The sequence below is a fragment of the Festucalex cinctus genome, chromosome 11, assembly GCF_051991245.1.
Source record: "Festucalex cinctus isolate MCC-2025b chromosome 11, RoL_Fcin_1.0, whole genome shotgun sequence".
Taxonomy (NCBI): domain Eukaryota; kingdom Metazoa; phylum Chordata; class Actinopteri; order Syngnathiformes; family Syngnathidae; genus Festucalex; species Festucalex cinctus.
The window spans coordinates 29,382,876-29,402,645 of NC_135421.1; the positions used below are offsets into that span (position 1 = coordinate 29,382,876).

A 19,770-nucleotide genomic window follows, 5' to 3' on the forward strand; every position below is an offset into this window, starting at 1 on the left:
AGAGTGCGCAAATATGTTTTAACGTACTTGTAGGCTAAATGCTACAAAGTTAGCATATCTAACCCCGAACCCATATTCCATAAATGTGCATAATACAAACAGACACAGTATTATACAAAGAGTGTGAGAATACATTATTATTGAGGAAGTGGGACATAAATAATATAGTTTTCCACTTAATACAGTAAAACTACTTTTTTTTTGTACAAACATACTTTTGTTTTGAAAAAAAAAAAAAAAAAAAACGTACCAGTAGACAAGACACAGGAATCAATATGATTTTCGTGACGTGTGACTTGAACGTCTTAAAAAAAAAATGGCTGCAAGTCCCCGGATGGGGGCGCTAAGTCTCATTATGATTGACAGGTCTGTCCGGCAGCTTGTTGCATCACCATCTCGTCCTTGCGCAAGGGCAAAGTGTCCACGGTGGTGAACAGCTCGGCCGCCGTGATCGGGAACGGGTAACGTTGCGTGTCGGTGCCCTGCTTGTCCACCAGGACCATCTGGAAGGACCTTTGCGGGATCTGGAGCAGTAACCTAGGCGACGCCCAGGACACGTTGATAGAATAAATAGAAATGACGTGCGTGCGTGCGTGTACCTGAGTTGCAAGGCGAGCATGGGAGGGAGGAGCCTGTGTCGAATGCGGCCAATCTGGGCGGGGTAATTCCCGACCAGCTCGATGACGGTGATGTGACGCAGGTCCAGTCCGCACTGGGCGTGCTGTTGTCGAAAAGTTTTGTTGTTGTTGTTTTTAAAAACATTCTACTTTTTGTCCTTTGGACGAAAATACTCAAGTCACATTTGATTCATGTCTATATGTGATGGTTCTAGTAAAAAACGGATGTTACTGATGATTGTAAGAAAACAGGGAGGAAAGCGTGTCATTTGTTCCCGTTTATGAAATCCGCCCTTCACAGCTCACCTGCAAATTGGTCATCTGGAAGCGGTAATTATGATTGGCAGCCGTCGGGGCGGAGATGATGAGGAGCCGTCGCTTCTCGTAGAACTGGTCGAGCAGCGCCGAGGCCCTTCGCACGCCCACGTTGATGTTCATGGCTGCGACCGGCAAAAGAAACAACCAACGCGTGGACCAACGAAGGCAAAGTGCAGCGAACGGAAGGAACGGAGCTCGAACGCAACACGTCGACTTAGCCGGCTCGGTTCCCACTCCCGTCAGGCTCACAGGAAGTGAAATTAGCACGCCAACGGCAAATAAATGAGCCACATGAATAATAGAAGAGCAACATTTGAATACATCACGTCGGTTATGTTTTGGCCTTCATTTGTCATTCTGTGCGCGCGCGTGGGCCAAGAAGGCAGAACATGATTTCACATGATCACAAAACTGCGTCGACTGCAAAGCTCTCAAGAGTGCTCTGGAATAATTACACCAATCATGTCATGTTGCATTCATAACTGACCAAAGAACAAATGAAGTGGAAATACAATTGAGTTAAGTTTCTTATTCTGTAGCAAGATGCACATAGAACAAGATGGATGGATGACACACAGATTGACAGCTAGCTCAATAGCTAGCTAGCTAGCTAGCTAGCGAGCTAGCTCAAGAGATAGATAGATAGATATTGTTATAATTGCTTCATGTTGTGTACGCCTGCCACCACGAACGCAGACGAAACGACGTTGAAGGTCTGTTCTTTTTCAACAGCGCCTTCTGGTGGATGGATAGATAGATAGATAGATAGATAGAATAAAAGTCAAATGCAGGGAGAACTTGTGTAATGTCGACTGTGTGTTGTGATATTTCCATCTCGTTCCTCAACGCACACGCACGCATTTCCCCAAACGATGTATTGAAAATCGGTTATTTGGTCCTCCGCCGATTTGTCGCGTTACGTACGCGCGCAGTTGGTGTCGCTACCGGACCAGGTGAGTCCGTACTGGCACACCCTTGCGGCGCTGCCCTGCAAATCGGCGCCGCCCGTGCAGGTAAATTGGCAGGTGGCGCCGTAGTTATCGCCGTCGCTGTCGCAGTTCATGAAGCCGTTGTCGGGAGGCGACAGTGGACTGCAGCGCCGCACTAAAGAGGGAAAAAAGCCATGGATGACATCGTAATGGTTAGAGCGGTTCTCATGCTATGCTCGCAGGACCCCCGGGGGCCACAAGACATAGATTGGGGGGGTCCCAAAAATAATTTATAATCTATAATATGGTTGTGACGTCAACACATCAATTTGACAACCAACCAAACATAAATAGACTTTTTTGGGGGGCTGTTTGTTGTTTGTTTTTAGAATAAACGGCACATTATTACTACACAAATAAATTTGCTTTCATTTAGGGACAAAATTGTCTTTTCCAAAATAAAAGCTGTAATATTAACACAATAAAGTCATGTTTGTTTGTTTTTTCTATATTCAGGATTTTTGTTTCTCTGAAAAGTATGATAATTCCAATAGCATTTAACAGAAAAATGTCTCTGTTGATAACCCTTAATAAATACATGTCGACTGAAGATGACATCACAGTTGCTCAGGGCTCCATCAACGGCCAATCACAGCTCACCTATTTTCTGAAGCTGAGCTGTGATTGGTCGTTACCTGAGACCCGAGCAACTGTGATGTCATCTTCAGTCGGCAGCAAGTGACAAAATGGCCGCCCCCTGAGATGCATAAAAATGGCTGGATTTTTCTGCATAACTCACACATTTAAAAATAAAAATACATTTGAATTATTGTCATGACTTGTTCTTCCTTTCCTACTGCATCATAATTTGAGAATCAACTTCGACTTCAACATATCAAACAGTTGTAAAAAAAGAAATAAAATAAAAAAATCCCACCTCTCACTCTCACAGTGAATCGACAGGTTGCTTTGTTCCCCGCACGATCCGACACGGCGTAGGACAACTTGTGAAGGCCTTCGGGAAAGTCCGATTTGGGAGCTTTCCCTTTCAGGATCACACTGCAAAAAAGTGGGATGAGCGGCTGTGATGATGCCAACGTGCGCATCCCGAACAGCAGCAGGAGAAGACGAGAAGCGGAGACGGACGCACGTACTCGGTCAGGATGCCGTCGGCCGTGTCGACGCCTTCGGGTGCGTCCCAGGTCACCCGGGCCGTCAGCTTGCCAGGCTCTGCCCACTTGTCCTTCACGTGAGGACACTTGATCTTTGGAGGGTCCTCGTCTGCGGCAAACGCAAACAACAATAAAGGGAAAAAAATTCATCAAGCACTTCATATCAGCTATGAATGTTTGTTTTTTTTAAAAGAAAAGGAGACAATCGTGTGGTTAAAAGTGTGTGGGTGACTGCAGTAACATGATTATCAGTTTAGTTTTTTGGAATTTCCGAGCATGGGCACAAGCTCACCGACACAAGCGGGGGCCGCCGTGCTCCAGGCTTTGTTGTACTGGCAGGTGGCCGTCTTGGAGCCCTTCAGGATGAATCCTGGCGAGCAGAAGAAGTCGCAGCGAGAGTTGTAGTAGGAGCCGTCCGAGCACTTGTAGCCGCCATGAATGGGCATGTTCATCTTGGGACAGCGAATCTCTGCCGAAGACGGACACAGAACAACACTCTCAAAACTGAATGGAGACACGGAAGAACAATGGAAGAAAATCAGCTTCTAAGGAAAAGGAAACGCATTTGATCCCAGAGGAGACGCAGGCGAGCGAGAAAACGTTCAACCTCAAACGTTTTGTTCATCTGCTGAAACCAAACGTTGGTCCTCACCTCGACATGCGTAGTTGGAGGACCAATGTTTGCTGGCCATGCATACGACCTCGCTGCTCTGGGACTCGTATCCTTGCTTGCAGCGGATTTTGCAGCGCGTTCCCATGGCGTTCTTGGAGTGGGATCCTCTTGGCGTGCGGCAGCTCACGTCGCCATGTTTCACCTTAATGGCCGCACACCACGCTGAGCCTAAAAAGCGCGTCTGAAGTCAGTCTGCTGCTTCGTTTGATTTCTTTGACAGTTTGTTCAATGAATCCCTGTTGAATCCCTGAATCCTATGTTACAAGCCCCAAAAAGATGTTTTATTAATTTATGGGCCATCATCTGCTTACTATCTTCATTGCACATTTAAAAAAAAAGTCTTCAATGACTCATTCAAGGGATTGAACTGAACTGCAATTGCTTTTGATTTCCTATTTGTAACCTTGAAGCAGCCCAAGCATATCCGTTTTTGGCTGTCGACAAAGTAGGCGGCTGCCAAGGGCCCCCAAGCCACCAGGGGGCCCCCAAGCCACCAGGGGGCCCCCAAGCCACCAGGGGGCCCCCAAGCCACCAGGGGGCCCCCAAGCTTTACGTGTAGTCTTACCTGAGGGCGATTAAAATGTCTGTCTCGAATTATTACATCCCATTTTGAATTAAAAAACAAACATCGGATATGTTAAGATGCTGTTTTTGTGTCAGTTTGTGACGCTACGTCAATAACGTCACGGTGTGAGGATGATTGGATGATTTTTCTCATAACGTGTGATAGATTGTGTTATCTTAGGAGAGGCTTTAGAATCTCTTCATTGTAGTTTGGCAAACTAGGGGCCCCATGAAGCTAGAAAGGGCCCGAGCCCAAGTTACCATGTCAACCATGGTCACGACATCGAGAAGTTAATCGACGGCGAGTCCGCCATCAGCACGTTTCCTTGCCTCTTCCCAGGTTGGATGCAGCATACGACCACTTATGTAAATCAAATCTTGCTTCGTGGTTTCACATCTGACTTTTCGAATCTGCAGTTTATTTTCCGCTGGCTCAGGATAAACACAAACACGCACGCACGCAGCTTATTCCCAGAATGACGAGTCTTCATTTTGGAGCTTCTTTCGCCATCTTCCAGCCCATTTTGACGTTCGCACATTTCACGGCAACCAAGTAAAGAGTGACGTCACCTTTGAACGCATGAGAATACCAGTCGTCATCATCTCCGTTGGCCTGCTGTCCTGACCCTGGGGAGGCAAGCAAAAGATAGAAAAAAGAAAAGAAAAAAGAAACAGAAAGCAACTCATAAGCAAGAGCGTCCAAGATGTTTGGCAATGTTTTGAGTACACTCTCCCGGAGCCCTTTTGCAAAACAGCTCCGGGATCAAGTTGAAAAAATTGCTTTTACATCTGAGAGCGAGCATGGGCGATGTGTGTGCGTGAATCTTTTGGGTTGAAGTCATGCAGAAAGAGTGAAAACCTCAAATGATCCATTTTGTTCCATCCACTTTGCACAAGGGCAACACTTTTATTTCCTCCAAGAGAATTTGTGGTGATTTTTGCTTCGGGCCAACAACTTCAACAGGGACTTGCTGTGTATGAAAAAAATTCTACAGTGCTGATTAATCTCAACAGTGTGTGTTTAATTGAAAGTCACTTCCAATTCTTTCTGTCCTTTTTCTGAGATGTTGTCAGGGAAACAGCACAATGACTGTGACATTAATTCTGCCCAGAAGCAAATATTATGTGACCAGGAAAAAAAAAATCCAATCAACCTAATTTCTTTTAATATACAAAATTGTTGTTGTTGATTTTTTAAATGGAATTTTAAAGGAAAGACAGACAATAGTAGAACACACCTGCAGTCATACAATTCAGAATTAGCCCACAAAATATTGTCAGTTGACAGTCACTTTAATGTACACGTAATAAAGGTTTTATGGTAGTGACGTCAACTAATTAACACTATATTTCCTGTATGAAAGATTATTTTGACTTCAAGGCTTCCGCAGCATTTGAGTTTTCTGTTATATTTGCCTGATCAAATGTTACACGTCAGTTTTTGAATGATATGAGAAAAGAAAAATACACCACTGAGAGTACATTCAAAGCATTTGGAAGCGTCTTGTTCCAAAATGACTCGTCATCAAGCACACTTACCACGAGCGTCGATTTCTCCTTCGCCGGCTTAAACAACAGTTGACAAGCGTCAAAAGCAGACATGTTTTCAAAGTGTGCCACGGGAATCTCGCCAAGACAGCAACATCGTCATATCAATCGTTTTCACATAGCTGAAGCGTAAAAAAAATAATTAAAAAAAGCTCTTTATATTTCTGAAGCCCCTTATGTTTCACACTTTGAAAATCATGTTCCCAATTTAGAGCCAGTTTTAATGTTAGTGTTTGCGAGCACATTTCAAGTGATACATGTCGAATATGCACAAATGAAGTCGCGTTGGTACGTTTGCGTCATCTTGCGGCGACCGACACAAAAGTGCCACCGGATGACGTCGCTCCTTTGCGACAAACTTTCGATGTTTGCCATCACCGCTTTTAGCCCTGATTTCATTTTTGTAATTTATTTTTTACTTTTATTTACAATTGTATGTGTACATTCTATGTTTGATCATTGTGTAGATTTTTCTGTAAACTACTGTTCCCTTGGCAATTATTGTTGACTTATACTGAAAATCTTTGATCGTTACCATGTTTGTATGTCTTACAGCAAAAAAAAAAAAAAAAAAAAAATCACCGCTTTTAGAAGTCGGCAAACGAGCGATGCAACGTGAGACCATCCGAGTTTTAAGACTTTAACGTTGCCATGCTAAATTTAGATGCAGTGTGATGCACTGCACTTAACTGTACTTAAAAGTCTGTGACGGACATACAGTAACTGTGTTTGATTTGTGGATGGCTGTTTTTTTTGTTTGTTTGTTTTTTTAAATCAATTTTTGGTGTTGAATTTTTAAGTACACAATATGTACCATTAAATCTTGTATAGGGCCTCTACAAGAAATACACAATAAAAAAACAACAACTAAAATTCATTAAAAACTAAACTAAAACCAAGCATTAAAAACAAAAACAAAAAAAACTAACATACCTACTTATTAAAACTAACAAAAAAAAACAACAAAAATTGTAAAACTACTAAAACCACTATCCAATTCCCTGTTTTTCTTTTTCTTTTCTCTGACGCATATCCGAATTGTGCCACCTGAGATGAGGAAAAAAAAATTACAAAAAATGTAATGTTGTCATTTGAAGCATGCATTGTAAATCCAGCCCAAGAAGCAACATGAATATTGATGAGTGAGCAAAGAGGAAGCATAGAAGAGGTCAGCAAGGAGTTCATCTCGCTCCACCTTGACATCAGCACGGTGAACACGAGGATGCACAGAGGAGGCGTGTTCCTTCCTCCTCCAGGCCTCATTTCTCATTGTGGCTTTTTCCTCGCCACGCTTCTCGAACCCGGCCGGCGCGCGCACACAGAACCAAAACAAAGCGCTGAGGTTTTGACTGACACATGAGGCATCATCGGTTTCGCTGCCTCGGAGGAAAACTTTTGATTGCGCTTGTTGAAGAGGAGAAAAGAGGAGGTGATAAATGGAAAATGGATTTCAGAAAATGAGACACTCAAGTGTTCCTTCGATGCCTTGGGGATTTCAAAGAGGAAATTGTCTTTGCAGAGTTTTGTGGCCTTCATTATCCTTTGCATTTTATTTTTTTTAATGGAATTATGGAAGCTATTCAACTTTTCGTTCTGTTTGTGTCTTGTAATTGACTAACTTATACATCACCTCTTGCACAAAAGTCAGCCGTGAAAAACAGCACACAAAAAAAGATGGCTGGATTTTGATCTCCAGTCATTTGTCAACTTGCTAGCTGCCTTCTGACACCAATTCTCATCCTTCCATTTGATACCAATGACAGCTTTCTTCACTGCATCTTTCATGAAGGACGTCGCGATCGGCTCGCCGTCGCTGTTCAACACGTCCACAAATGTGTTTGAATTATTCTGCGCCTCAGCACCAACATTATCCACAAAGTTGATTTGAATCCAAAGCGGTTATTCCGTTTATTTATTGATGCCACAGCGCCTCAACAAACCGTTTGTGGCAGAACATTCCCTGCTTCCAACTGAACTCCCTAATTGTCTGCACGACTATTTGAATCCCGCAAAAGAACAGTTTTGGCTTCACTCGCCTGATCAGAGGCCGTACGAGGCGACTCGCAACAGCGTGAAGCTTCTATTTATCTTCATCCAGCACAACGAACGCACTGGAGGACATGCGCCAACTTCAACAAAACGTCTTCACCACAGCTTGAACTCATCACTCGGCAACCGTTTTTATTGCGCAAGCGTGTCGTGCGTGAAGGCCACACAAAGTGGAGGCTAATAAAACAAGACAACATTTTTGGGGTTATGGACAAGCCAGAAGTCATTACAGTGCTACCTTGATTTACGAGTCACCTGATTTTTTTTCAAGGCCTTTTTTTGCGTGTGTCTTGAATTGTGATCAAAATTTAGAGTTACAAGAGTTAGATGGTGACAGTTTGGAAGAGAGTAAACATCTCTTGAAAAGAGAGGCCAAGACTTAAGCTTGAAGCTGTTTTTTACCACTACCTTTTGACGTTTGCTGCAAAATGAAACGTTAAACAAAGAAAATGACATGTGTATTTGATGAAATGACAACTTTGTCTTGTAAGCGTTTGCTAGCTTAATGCTAACACACAATTCAAAAATTATTGTCTATCCCCTGTGAAAAACTAATATTAGTATTAGCTTACTGAACAGTCTTCTTTGTGTTTATATGTATGTATGACTATAATATTCTGCCCCCTGGTGGCGAAGGCAAGTACCAAAAGCAAGATATTGTGTCACGATGAAATGTTTGATTGTTGATACACGTGTGACTGACCTGGCTTGCATCAAGTTAATGTGAATTAGAGATCGACCGATATGTTTTCTTCACGGCTGAAACTGATACCGATTATTAGTAGTCAAGGAGAACGATAACCGATATTTGGAGCCGATATTCATTTTCACTAAAAGGGAAAATATCCAACCATCCATCCATCTTCTTGACCGCTTATTCCTCACAAGGGTTGCTGGAGCCTATCTCAGCTGGCTTTGGGCAGTAGGCGGGGACACCCTGGACTGGTTGCCAGCCAATCGCAGGGCACACAGAGACCAACAACCATCCACACTCACAAGCACACACAATGTATTGAATGAGTTAAAAAAAAATGTTGTCAATAGACAACTTTGTTGAAAAAGCTCAGCGTCTTCAAAAGTTAAACATAAACTCAAGTAAATAGCTCCCTATTGTTTTTTACAATGAATAAAGTTTTCCCAAAATTCTCTGTGAAGTATTAAAATACACTAATCTTAGTTTTAATTCCAAACAAAAACAGAAGGTGCAGAGAGTGCCCAGGGTCAGCAGCATTCTTCAAAATGGCCGATACTGATATTTGTCAAAATGCCGAATATCGGCGCCGATAATCGGACCAGCTTAGGGATAGACCGATGTCTATCCCTAATGTGAATGTTCAAATGTTAGCTTATAGATCTACAAATCTGACAGGAATCAGGAACTCAAAATGATCAGAAGAATTATTTTAAAGGAGTTGAAGGATGAATTTGTTTCATTTCCCGGATCAAGGAAGAAGAGATGATGATGATGATGATGATGATGATGATGATGATGATGATGATGATGAAGTGTGAATGTTAGTAAGCGAGCAGCGATTGAGAGGACGCGGATACAACAGCCGCACACTAATGATTCATCCTGACTGGCACGTGAAAATATGTCCGCCGAGACATATGACACATCTCCCAGCTAACGAGCGTGTTCAAGTCTGCTCGCCTGCACCATCCTTTGATATTTGACTCTCGATTCAACTTCAGGCCGCTTCCTTTTCCCAGAAAGACGGACGGGGGTTGAAAGAAGTCAAAAGCGTTACCGGCGGAGGCGGCATAAAAGCTCGTCTTCCCGGCAAACCTCGGGGAATGACAAAAACTTTCAATTAGCGAGGCTGATTTGCAATTAGCTTCTCTCTGCGGCCTCGCAACACAAACTGCCATGAAGCGAATGCCAACGTGCGCTTCTGCCTTCTGGTGACGGAGGAGAATTACGATGACATTTCCTTGAGCTTGCAAATGCTGCTGAGGGTGCTGTCGACTTTTTCAACAGAAAGTCTGTTACTTCATCAACGATAACCATCATTGAGCTTCACAGCTGCATTCTTACAGAAAATGTAATGACGAATGTTTTTGATTCAACGGTCTACATGGTTGGAGTTCATATAGGAGAAATGTTCAGAAGGAACTTCAAGATCTGCACTTGCAGATCATGTCAAATTGGACAGGGGGTGTGATTTTACAATAATAATAATAATAATAATAATAATGTGAATTATATGAATTGATTTCTATGATTCAGTTTAAAGAAAATATTTGAATTTCTGTTATATTTATGAATGAATACAATGACGTAAACCACATGTGCAAGAACGGAGAATCTATTTTCCTGCATCTTAATGAAATTGACCAAAATTGAGTTACACCACAACTTAGACCTGCTTTCAGCAGACGTAAAACTTTATTCCTGCAAGTTGAAAATGTCCTCGATGCATCGAAACGCTCAATTCTCAAACATGCTAAAGGAGAAAAATCAAAATGTGCCCGTTTTTACGCATGCGCGTCAATGAAAATAGAGCACAAAGTTGCTAAAACGTGGTTCAATATGGTTCACTTGTTTCATTGCATATTTATAGCTTTTGATAATGGACCGGTACAAGATAGATAAGCGCTGAATTTTGTATACATGAATTATTTTTGACAATTTTATTGTAAACAATCATGAATCTGATGTTTTGGCAAATGTTCATAATGGAAACAATAAATAAATGAATGCAATGTAAATTGATTCTTTTTTTTTTTTAAATCTTAGATTTAATTTTTTTGGAAAAATAGCCCAGCCTTAAAGGAAACCTAAGGGTGCCAAAAAGTACTGCGGTATACATCTTCGACAGCAATTTCATACCAATTCATAACTTTGGACAATGGAAAGGTGAGGGAGACAAGAAAAGAAAGAAAAGAAAAAAAAGTCGTTTGTTGCAGAACAGAACTGGCGGCCATTTAAAGATTTGGACAACAGTAACACAAAGTCTGACAACAAGTCTCAGCTGTTTTGATACCCACTAATACATTTGGACAATTGGAAATGCAAAGATGCCAAAAATTGATCCGTGAAGTGAACTACATGTTGGAACTTGACTTGTCATTTTCAAACTCTGCACTCAACATAAACACATTAGTGGCAAAAGAAAAGAACCACCTGAGCAAATACAAACAAACGCGCCCATGTAAAATCAAGTGCACAAGCAAGCACACTCACAAGCAGATTGAAGACTTTTGGACATTTTCAGCGTGTGACGTCACGTGTGTGATTGCCAGACAGCACGCGGAACTTTCAAGTCAGCCCAGCTGCGAGCCGCCTGCCTCCCAAAAAAAAAAAAAAAGGCCACACTGGCCTCATGAGTTCACTTTTTATACGCTTGTGTGTGTGTGTGTGAGCACATGTCAGTGAAAACGCGCATTAAAGTGGCCATTAATGGCGACCTCGCAGGCGGCCTTCCTCCAAAAAGGGAAAAACGACCAACTGTGCAAGTCCCCCCGCATGCACACTGCACTCCCCCCGTTCCGCACCCCCTCCACGTACACGCCACTTAAAAAAAAAAAAAAAAAAAAAAAAAAGCGGCTTGACCCACAAATCCAGTGCTGAACATCGAACAAGCTTTTTTGCCTTGAGAAAATCCAGCCTATCAAAACGCAAGCGAGCCTGTCACGAGAGAGGAGACAGCAGCAACAGAAAACAAAAAAACAAAAGTAGGGCAAATATTTGTGAATGAAAAGCGAGGTGAAGTTAGTTGTTACCTTCATATGCAGAGCAGAAGCAGATGTGGACGCACAGCAGCAGCACAGACCGAATGTCCATGCTGAGAAGGGAAAACGACGCTCCTCAACTTGTGAAGATTTCCTGCAGGAAAACTTTCAGCGCATTCCTCCTTTTTCCTAAGAGAGAGAAGAAAAAAAAAAGAAGCAAAAGTCCCGCCTCTTCGCTCCACAAACAAGGGAAGACAGTGTGGCTCACCCCAGAGAGCCTTCAACTCACATGGACTCTTCATCACCTGATCAAATCCTCAGAGGGGAAAATCAGGACATTTTGGACTCTGAAAAAACGACGACATTCGGTCCCAGTCTAAACAGAGTCAAACTTATACTCGGAAGAGAGTCAAATATTACAACAGAAGAAGAAAAATGAATGATCAGTTGAGGTGTCAGCCAACCAATCATTGACTCGTGCCACTTCGACTTGCTGTCACTGTCAATATATGGCAGGTGTCATACACCTCCATTTTTTGGTCTCCTTTGGGACACATCAGCAATATTTTGTCTAGCATAGCTCAAGTACTTTTATTCCATGCTGAAGGTTGTGGCATCGTTCCTCAAACCTTGAGCTTTTTATTTGATTTTTTTATTATTATTATTGTTTTTTCTCTCTTCCAAGTGTTAGAGTGGGACCGAATAGTTTTTTTTAGACTGAAACTTACTCTACAAAATTTACTGTCACTTTTTTAATTTTGTAATAACAAATGGACCTTTGGCGTAGCTTAAAAAGTTTCAAGTTTACGCACCCAACATTTTGGAATAAATGATGCAAATCATACACAAATGTGTTGTACACTGCACAGATTATGACATCATCAGTCATGACTACATTATCAGTAAATTGTTCCATCATAGTGTGCCCACATTTTATAAAAAAAAGAAGAAAAAAAAAGCCAAAATTCTGTTTTCCAAAAAGGCATAACAAGATGCTTATTAATATTGCACAGGTGCTTTCAGCCGCCCGCAATAAAAGACCACTCTAAAATGTTGAGGGCGGGTTATGTGGTATGACCCCCAATTGCCTCATGAACTGCAACACATCATTTTTACACACTTGGTGATCAGACCTAATGAAATACTAACCTTTTCTTTTGATTCTTCTTATTATTTGCATAGTTTCTGTAATATGCAACGCAATCGAAAGAGCCGAGAGTCGAAAACGTGATTGGACTGTAAGAGGCACTTTCTGTTCCGCAATGAAGGACATCGTTTGTGCAGAAAAAAACGATTCCGGCTGTTTGTATCCAAGCCATTAAGCAGCTCATATTTCGCTTTGAATGAGGAACACATTGTAACTGCTTCAACAAAATATGAAAATTAGCACCTTTTCAAATTGTAGGACCAATTATGAGAAATTGAACACATCCACTAAGCTGAGTTCAAAATTCAAACCAGTGGGTGTCAAATAATGTCTAAAAAAGGGGAGAATAGTCTCGAAAAATATATACATATTGTCATAATCTTGCAAGAATAAAGTCAGTTACTGTCCAGTTTTAGATTTTTTAAGAAAGTTGTACATTCTTGTTTATTTTGCTAAAAAAAAAAAAAGCAAATTCTTTGGAATCTTCAAGAATAAAATCAATAAAAAATTGAAGTATACATTTTCAAGAAAAAAAAAAAACGCTAAATGTTTTATGTTGTTTAAATATTGAAACAAAAAAAATTCTGCTCTTTTTTTCCCGAGGAAATATGTTTCTTACAAAATATGTAACTTTTCTTTCAATGCGTGCAACTTTATTCTGAAAAGTAATTCCTTTTTGTCAAGGCAAGTCGTCATATTAAAGTGCTTAAGTGATTCTTGTCAGCAAATGCGACATGGCATCAACACTACCTCCATGTTTATTGATTTATTTTGCCATTTATGGATTATTTATTTCAGTCTACTTGCGTGGAGGAAATGGCAGTGACCACAAACTTACATATGAAGACTGAGGCTAGTGACCCACTAACAGCCAATGGAATACTGATTTTGTAACCTGCGATACTGCCACCTACTGGACTGGAGTAGAACACCAAGTGCTGAAATACAGAAAAGTATGCATATTTGTGATTCTGCATTCGTAGATTTCATCTAGAATCCAACAACAAACTGTATTTGACCTTAGATCAGGGGTGGCAAACTGCGGTCCTCGAGGGTCCTGCAGGTTTTGCAGATTTCCCGACTCGAAGTGCAGCTGATTCCAATTAACAGGCTCGTTATCAGGTTTCTGCAGAGCTTGCTGATGAGCTGATCATGAATCAGCTGTGTTGAAGAAGGGAAACATCCAAAACCAGCAGGACTGCGGATCTCGCCACCCCTGCCTTAGATAGTATCTGGGGATTGCTATGATATGTTTTGATATATTAGTCATCTGAAGTTATTCCTTGTTTTAACATTTTGGAAGACGACAGTTGACAGCATCCGCTTCTTTTTTTTTTTTTCCCTTTTGTTTTTCGTGCTTCCACTTCGTCTAATCTAAAGCAGCGACTTTTTTTTCTTTGTCTTTTCCACAGCTAATGTTGAGCTGTGTGGTTTTTTTTTTTCCCAGCCCGGTCAACCATGAGCGGCTCATTTGTTGCCGTCGGTCTGACTCGGCGGTCATCTTCGTCTCCCGCAGAGGACCCGACAGGCACATTTCTCATTTTAGAAACATTCACAACAGTGGCTGCGCATTGTGATGGTTTTTTTTTAGTTTCCTCCATCCTGGCCTGCTGTCACGTTATTGTGTGAGTCTTTTATTACAGTCGAGGACTCGGTTTGTGCGGCTCTTTTGGAATTTGGATTTCTTTTCTTTTCTCATCATCATTTCATTTTTCTCTTTTGGTCTATTTATGAGTTTGAATTAGGTTACAAACATCTCTCGTGACACTTTTGGACCAAAAGTACCGACAAAAGAAATATATTGGAAACCCCAAAGTGGAACATAATCCATATGATGCTGGTTAGCATCTAATATAACAAACATAACTAACATTACATAACATTATTATGTAATTCGAATTTCAAAACCATAAATTTTCGGGAGTATCGTGTATTGTGCGGCAGCCCTTGACTGTTTCTTTTTGTTTTGTTTTGTGCAAGAATGTTTTTTTTTTTAATTCACAAGTTGTTTCATTATTATTTTTTAATGTATTATTCTTATTATTTTGCTGTTGCCATATTCTTATTTGTTTCTAATTCAATACATCGCTGGCGACTTCCGATGTCACAGTTTGGCAAATTTCATGTCTTCACAAATCCAGATTATTGTTCAGTCTGCATGCGTGCGAGTTATTTTTTACAGTGTCGTAAAATGCTTTCTCTCTGTGACTAGTGGTGAACTAATAGAATGCAACAATGTAAGTTTGCAGTTGACGCCTGTGCTTAGTAGTTGACACTTTCCCACAGAGTAAGTTCGATTTTTTTGTGGTCATCATCACACTGGTGGTAACTATCGATGTTGGCATCACACGCAAAAAAAAGAAAAAGCAAAACTAGTGGAGTTCATGCTTTTTTTTTGCTTGCTGATGCGAAGATTTGTTTCAAGCACACGTAACACAAGTTGGAATGACTCTGGAGGTTTATGGGAATTCATGTAATTCACGGTCTAATTGTGATATTGTCAGACTTGCTGTTTAGTTCCACTAAATGGCTCCTCTAATCAAACAAAACAAATCCGTTAATATCCCCAAATGTGCATGTAGACAAACAGGCTGACTTCACAGCACAGCGAGGCCACGAGAGAGTTTGACTCAGCGTCACGCTGTGACACAACTCGAGACGCTTTCATAGCCAGCCAGCGTGCAAACGACTCCAGATGATTTCCAGTACATCGTTTGTGTGCGTGCGTGCGTGAGTCCTAATCTCTGAATCTTGGCGGAGGACGGAGCAACCAGATGAGGCCGAAAAGAGCAAATTCAATGAAAGCAAAGTATTACCCGTAGTGGGAAAAGCTATCAAGTGTGTCGTGCATGCTGAGTGAGGTCCGCACATTTCCTGGAAAATTCTCTCCTGTGAGCATTTACTGTTGAAGCTTGCTAGCCTGGAGCGCACAAAACTGCCACGATGTGTTTCGGAACATTTTGAAACCGAAATAAGAACAAGAAAGCCCTTTTTTTTTGTTGCTTAGAGTAAATGTAGCTCTTTTGCCCTCACTTCGACATATTTCATTGGCTATGTTAGCCCCAAAGGAATATTTTTTATGTTTTTGGAATGGCTTCGGCCTGAACACAAAAAGAGAGTCACACTGCTGCAGTTACCCAAAACAATGTATATATTAAATTATATAACATTTCAACGTTCTGAATTGTCATAAAAGAGTCTACCATAACATTTAATATCAGAATGATTCAACTTCAGGAGTGTTTGGCTTTAGAGGCTCCCCTATAATAAAACACTTCTGCAGGCTCCATGAATAAAAATAACACCATCTCATCTCATCTCATCTCATCTCGTCTGGCAAAATGGAAGCCTTCTAAAGTGCTCCCTTCATGAGGTATGATGATCATAATAATGATGATGATGATGATGATGATGATGATGATGAGTGGTTAGTGTGATCCATCTTTTCAAATCCCTGAAAAACAGCAGGAACTACATTACAGACGTCACTGAGCACTGAAGGCTGGTTTTCTTTTTGGTGCAACACTGCCCCCTTCTGGATGCAAAAGATGTAACTCTCCAGCTATTGAACACATGACCAGACATTTTAACCATTTGAAAGGGGGACTATTTTTGAGGCAGATGTGTTTAAAATAAAATAAAATAAAATAAATTTGACATTCTTAATAGCTTTTTAAATTTATGCTTAACATCCATCTCAATTTGTAGTATATTTTTATACTTGTGAAAATAAACAATCCCGAAGCCACACCCCCTTTCAAGTCCCCCCTGCAGATGAATCAGTTGACAGCAGCAGCAGCAGCACGTTTGATAGTTGCGCAATGTATTTGAAACATTCTGCCTGTCAAAGTTTACTTTGTGGGTGTTTGAAGGCTTTCAAAAACACACTCTTGCGTGGATTTAGGTAAGAGCGCGACATGCGTGAAATAAATGATGATGATTCGAAATAATAAGCAGATGAATTGATTTTGTCTACCTTTGGCAGGAGTGACGTCGCGGCGCATTGCGGTGCGAGTTTGAAGGGTCGCAGCTGCCTGACGTTGAAAGACTTCACTTCACAAGAAATCAAGACGCTTTTGTGGCTTTCCGCTGATTTAAAACATCGCTTCAAGCATGAAAAAGAGGTCAGAGTTTATGCACGAGCTTTTGGCACAACATGGTGGTGCGTTTAGGGAACACGTATTCTCCGGTTTCTATTTCTAGTATCTGCCTCTTCTGCAAGGCAAGTCCATTGCAATGATATTCGAGAAGAGGAGCACCAGAACAAGAATATCCACAGAAACAGGTGTCCTCACATCCACACGTGCACTTCTTCTTTTTTTTTTCACACTTTGATGCCACTTAAACAGTTTGCTCAGCATTGCTGGACACAACAACACTGCTGAGCGTGCACATTCGAAAAAAAAAAAAAAAGCTCAGCTTTACCATTCCTCGGCTTAAAATTAAACTGATCTCACTATGAAGTAGTGCAATGCGAACTACAACAGCACAAAACGGTACAAAAGATGTCGTTGAATACGTCCTATTGAATTGTAGGCTTTGCTTTGCTGGGTGGCCATCCGTGTTTCCTGACGTCCCAAGACTTCCATTTGGGAGTGAATGAGAGCTACACTGACACTGCAAGGTGAACAGGGAACACCCACACACCTTTTCCAATCAATTTCCAACGTGTATTTTTGGGATTTTTCATTTTATTGACATTTTCACTACGTTTCTCTTAATAACTTTCTCAGAAATGATTCATTATTATTATTCATTATTTCGCACCTATTTGAGAAATTTCTCACACATATTTCATGAAAATTAAGAACAAAATTAATACATTTGTGAATTTCAACCACATTTTTGACAAATTTGTCCCACATTTTTGATTAGGTTAGATAACACATTTGTGGAATTTCTCACATTTTTGAGACATTTCAAAAGCAAATTCAATATTTAACTTTTTTGTTTGAAAATATTCACAAAATTAACAAAAAAAATTATCTTGTCATCTCAATGAATTTCTAATGCATTTATCACATATTTTGGCAAGAATTTCAAAAGTCATATTTTTACATATTTATTGCATACTCCCATAGATTTCACACATATTGTTGATTTATTTTTAAAACATTTTTAATTTTTAGGAATATGTTATAGGTTTCTTGCCATTTCTTAAAAAAAAAAAAGAGAAAACAAATTTTGGCCACATTTTAATTTATTCCTTTTCAATAAATGTATTCTTCACTTTGTAAATATATTTCACTTTTTTTTTTATTACTAATTTCTCACATTTGTCAATAAATGTCCCCTAATTTTTCAACTGATACTGACAAATTTCTCACACATTTTTATTAAACTTATGACACAATTTTGTGAAATTTCTCATTCATTTCGTGACAAATAACTACATTTTTATTGACAATATTTTTTATACATTTAAGAATGCATCTCTCTTAAATTTCTGTCATTCTCTAATAGATCATAAATGTATTATTTACCATACATTTTTGGATAAATTCCTCACATATTTTTGACACATTAAAAAAAATTTTTTAATCCATTTTTCCCCATATTTTTCACAAAATCATTAATCGCAAAGTTTTGGATTTCTCACACGCTTTTAACAAATTCTAATTTCTGTCACATTTGTCAATAAATTCCCCAAATTTTCAATTGATTTTGAAAACTTGTGTGACACACTTGTAGATTTATTAGATTTTGCATTCTGAAAAAAAAAAAAAAGCGCTGTGGCAAATGAAAGTGGTTTCCCCAACGCAGCCCATGAAAATATGATTGACTTTTTGCCATCGTTTCCCACCACAGGGTTCTATCGGGAATGTGTGACATCATCCTCGCTCGGGTTTACAATCACTCCACACTCGAGGAACTGGATAAGGAGTCCTCCATTCCTGTTATTAACGGACTATCAGATCTGTTCCACCCAATCCAGATTCTGGCCGACTTCCTGACCTTGCAGGTGCCTGCAAATATTGCCTCTTATCTAAAAACATCATCGAATCATCATTCGATTACTTGTACATTATCGTTATCCTGCAGGAGCATTATGGGTCCCTCGCTGGACTGACGGTGAGCTGGATTGGAGACGGGAACAATGTCCTGCACTCGTTTATGTTGGCTGCACCAAAATTGGGAGTACACTTAAAGGTTGCTACCCCCAAGGTATTGTATGTCTCCACTTAAATATTTTCACATATTGTTGTGCAGGTGCAAGCTGCGTCCGATCGTTTATTTGTATTTTATCTCAGGGTTATGAGCCAGAACGGAGTGTAATTGAAGAGGCTGAGAGACTCTCTAAAAAAGTGAAGCTGATTTTTCCAACTCATCATTTTTTTATTGATTCGAATCATTTTTGAAAAGGTGCATTTCAAACATTTCATTGAATTCCAGCACCGTACGCAGCTTGTGTTGACCTCCGAGCCGACGGAGGCGGCTCGCGACAGCAATGTTTTGGTGACCGACACTTGGGTCAGCATGGGGCAGGAGGAGGAGAAGAGAAAAAGACTCCAAGACTTCCATGGTTACCAGATTACCATGCAGGTAAACATGTTTCCTCCTTCAAACAAGGCGCTTACCTTAACTTTGGATCATCTGCAGACAGGAAGTGTAGCCCGGCCGGACTGGACCTTCCTGCACTGTCTTCCCCGCAAAAAGGAGGAAGTGGACGATGAAGTTTTCTATTCATCGCGTTCCCTCGTCTTCCCTGAGGCAGAGAATCGGAAGTGGACAATTATGGTGAGAACGTGTATGGGCGGAATTTTGAATGGTTGCACGATAAGACAATTTTTTTTTTTTCCAGCAAAATTAATGACAACAGCATTGTGGCAGTTTATTTATCTCAGAATTCTCTCTTTGTATAGGGTTTGACGGTGTCGCTGTTGACTGACTACAAACCAAATATGCCAATGCTGAAGTTCTAATGTCAAGTTTAGATGGATTCAAGCCATCTCCTCCTAAATAATACGATCCAGCTATTGTTGTGTGTTTTGTCTGTTGAATTATACTTGAATTTAATTATATTGATTTCCTTGTGTGGCTGTTTTAATATGTGTCCCACTGAAACATGGCTGTGTAA

General features: G+C 40.5%; 2 protein-coding genes across 6 annotated transcripts; one reads left to right on the forward strand and one right to left on the reverse strand.

Annotated features, from left to right (window-relative positions):
• Nucleotides 1–110: 110 nt before the first annotated feature.
• Nucleotides 111–19,390, reverse strand: srpx (sushi-repeat containing protein X-linked). Of its 5 annotated transcripts, none has more exons than XM_077536436.1 (11): nucleotides 19,271–19,390; nucleotides 11,597–11,734; nucleotides 4,844–4,900; nucleotides 3,689–3,877; nucleotides 3,329–3,505; nucleotides 3,019–3,145; nucleotides 2,802–2,923; nucleotides 1,860–2,039; nucleotides 924–1,057; nucleotides 600–721; nucleotides 111–537 (listed from the first exon to the last, which is right to left on the reverse strand). In XM_077536436.1, exons 2-11 carry the CDS (start codon nucleotides 11,655–11,657, stop codon nucleotides 354–356), a joined length of 1,353 nt encoding a protein of 450 aa, XP_077392562.1. In that variant the 5' UTR covers nucleotides 11,658–11,734; nucleotides 19,271–19,390; the 3' UTR covers nucleotides 111–353. The 5 variants fall into 5 exon arrangements, with proteins under 5 accessions (XP_077392562.1, XP_077392563.1, XP_077392564.1 ...); XM_077536437.1 differs by lacking the exon at nucleotides 19,271–19,390 and adding an exon at nucleotides 11,835–11,863; XM_077536438.1 differs by lacking the exon at nucleotides 4,844–4,900.
• Nucleotides 16,449–19,719, forward strand: otc (ornithine transcarbamylase). The gene is made up of 10 exons (XM_077536440.1): nucleotides 16,449–16,596; nucleotides 16,678–16,816; nucleotides 16,896–16,977; nucleotides 17,229–17,316; nucleotides 18,501–18,654; nucleotides 18,735–18,857; nucleotides 18,944–18,997; nucleotides 19,086–19,235; nucleotides 19,293–19,430; nucleotides 19,556–19,719. The coding sequence occupies exons 1-10, from the start codon at nucleotides 16,514–16,516 to the stop codon at nucleotides 19,613–19,615; spliced, it is 1,071 nt and encodes a 356-aa protein (XP_077392566.1). The 5' UTR covers nucleotides 16,449–16,513; the 3' UTR covers nucleotides 19,616–19,719.
• Nucleotides 19,720–19,770: the final 51 nt, after the last annotated feature.

Bases quoted from the DNA above. Each gene is read 5' to 3' on its own strand.
- srpx (XM_077536436.1), bottom strand. From the start codon at position 11,657: ATGGACATTCGGTCTGTGCTGCTGCTGTGCGTCCACATCTGCTTCTGC. The intron at 3,878-4,843 runs GTGACGTCACTC...CGCGCTTTTTAG, and splicing joins GTATTCTCATGCGTTCAAAG to GCTCAGCGTGGTGTGCGGCC. The intron at 2,040-2,801 runs GTGGGATTTTTT...TTCCCTCTTTAG, and splicing joins ATTCACTGTGAGAGTGAGAG to TGCGGCGCTGCAGTCCACTG.
- otc (XM_077536440.1), top strand. From the start codon at position 16,514: ATGTATTTGAAACATTCTGCCTGTCAAAGTTTACTTTGTGGGTGTTTG. The intron at 16,978-17,228 runs GTGTCCTCACAT...ATTGAATTGTAG, and splicing joins AAGAATATCCACAGAAACAG to GCTTTGCTTTGCTGGGTGGC. The intron at 17,317-18,500 runs GTGAACAGGGAA...TTCCCACCACAG, and splicing joins AGCTACACTGACACTGCAAG to GGTTCTATCGGGAATGTGTG.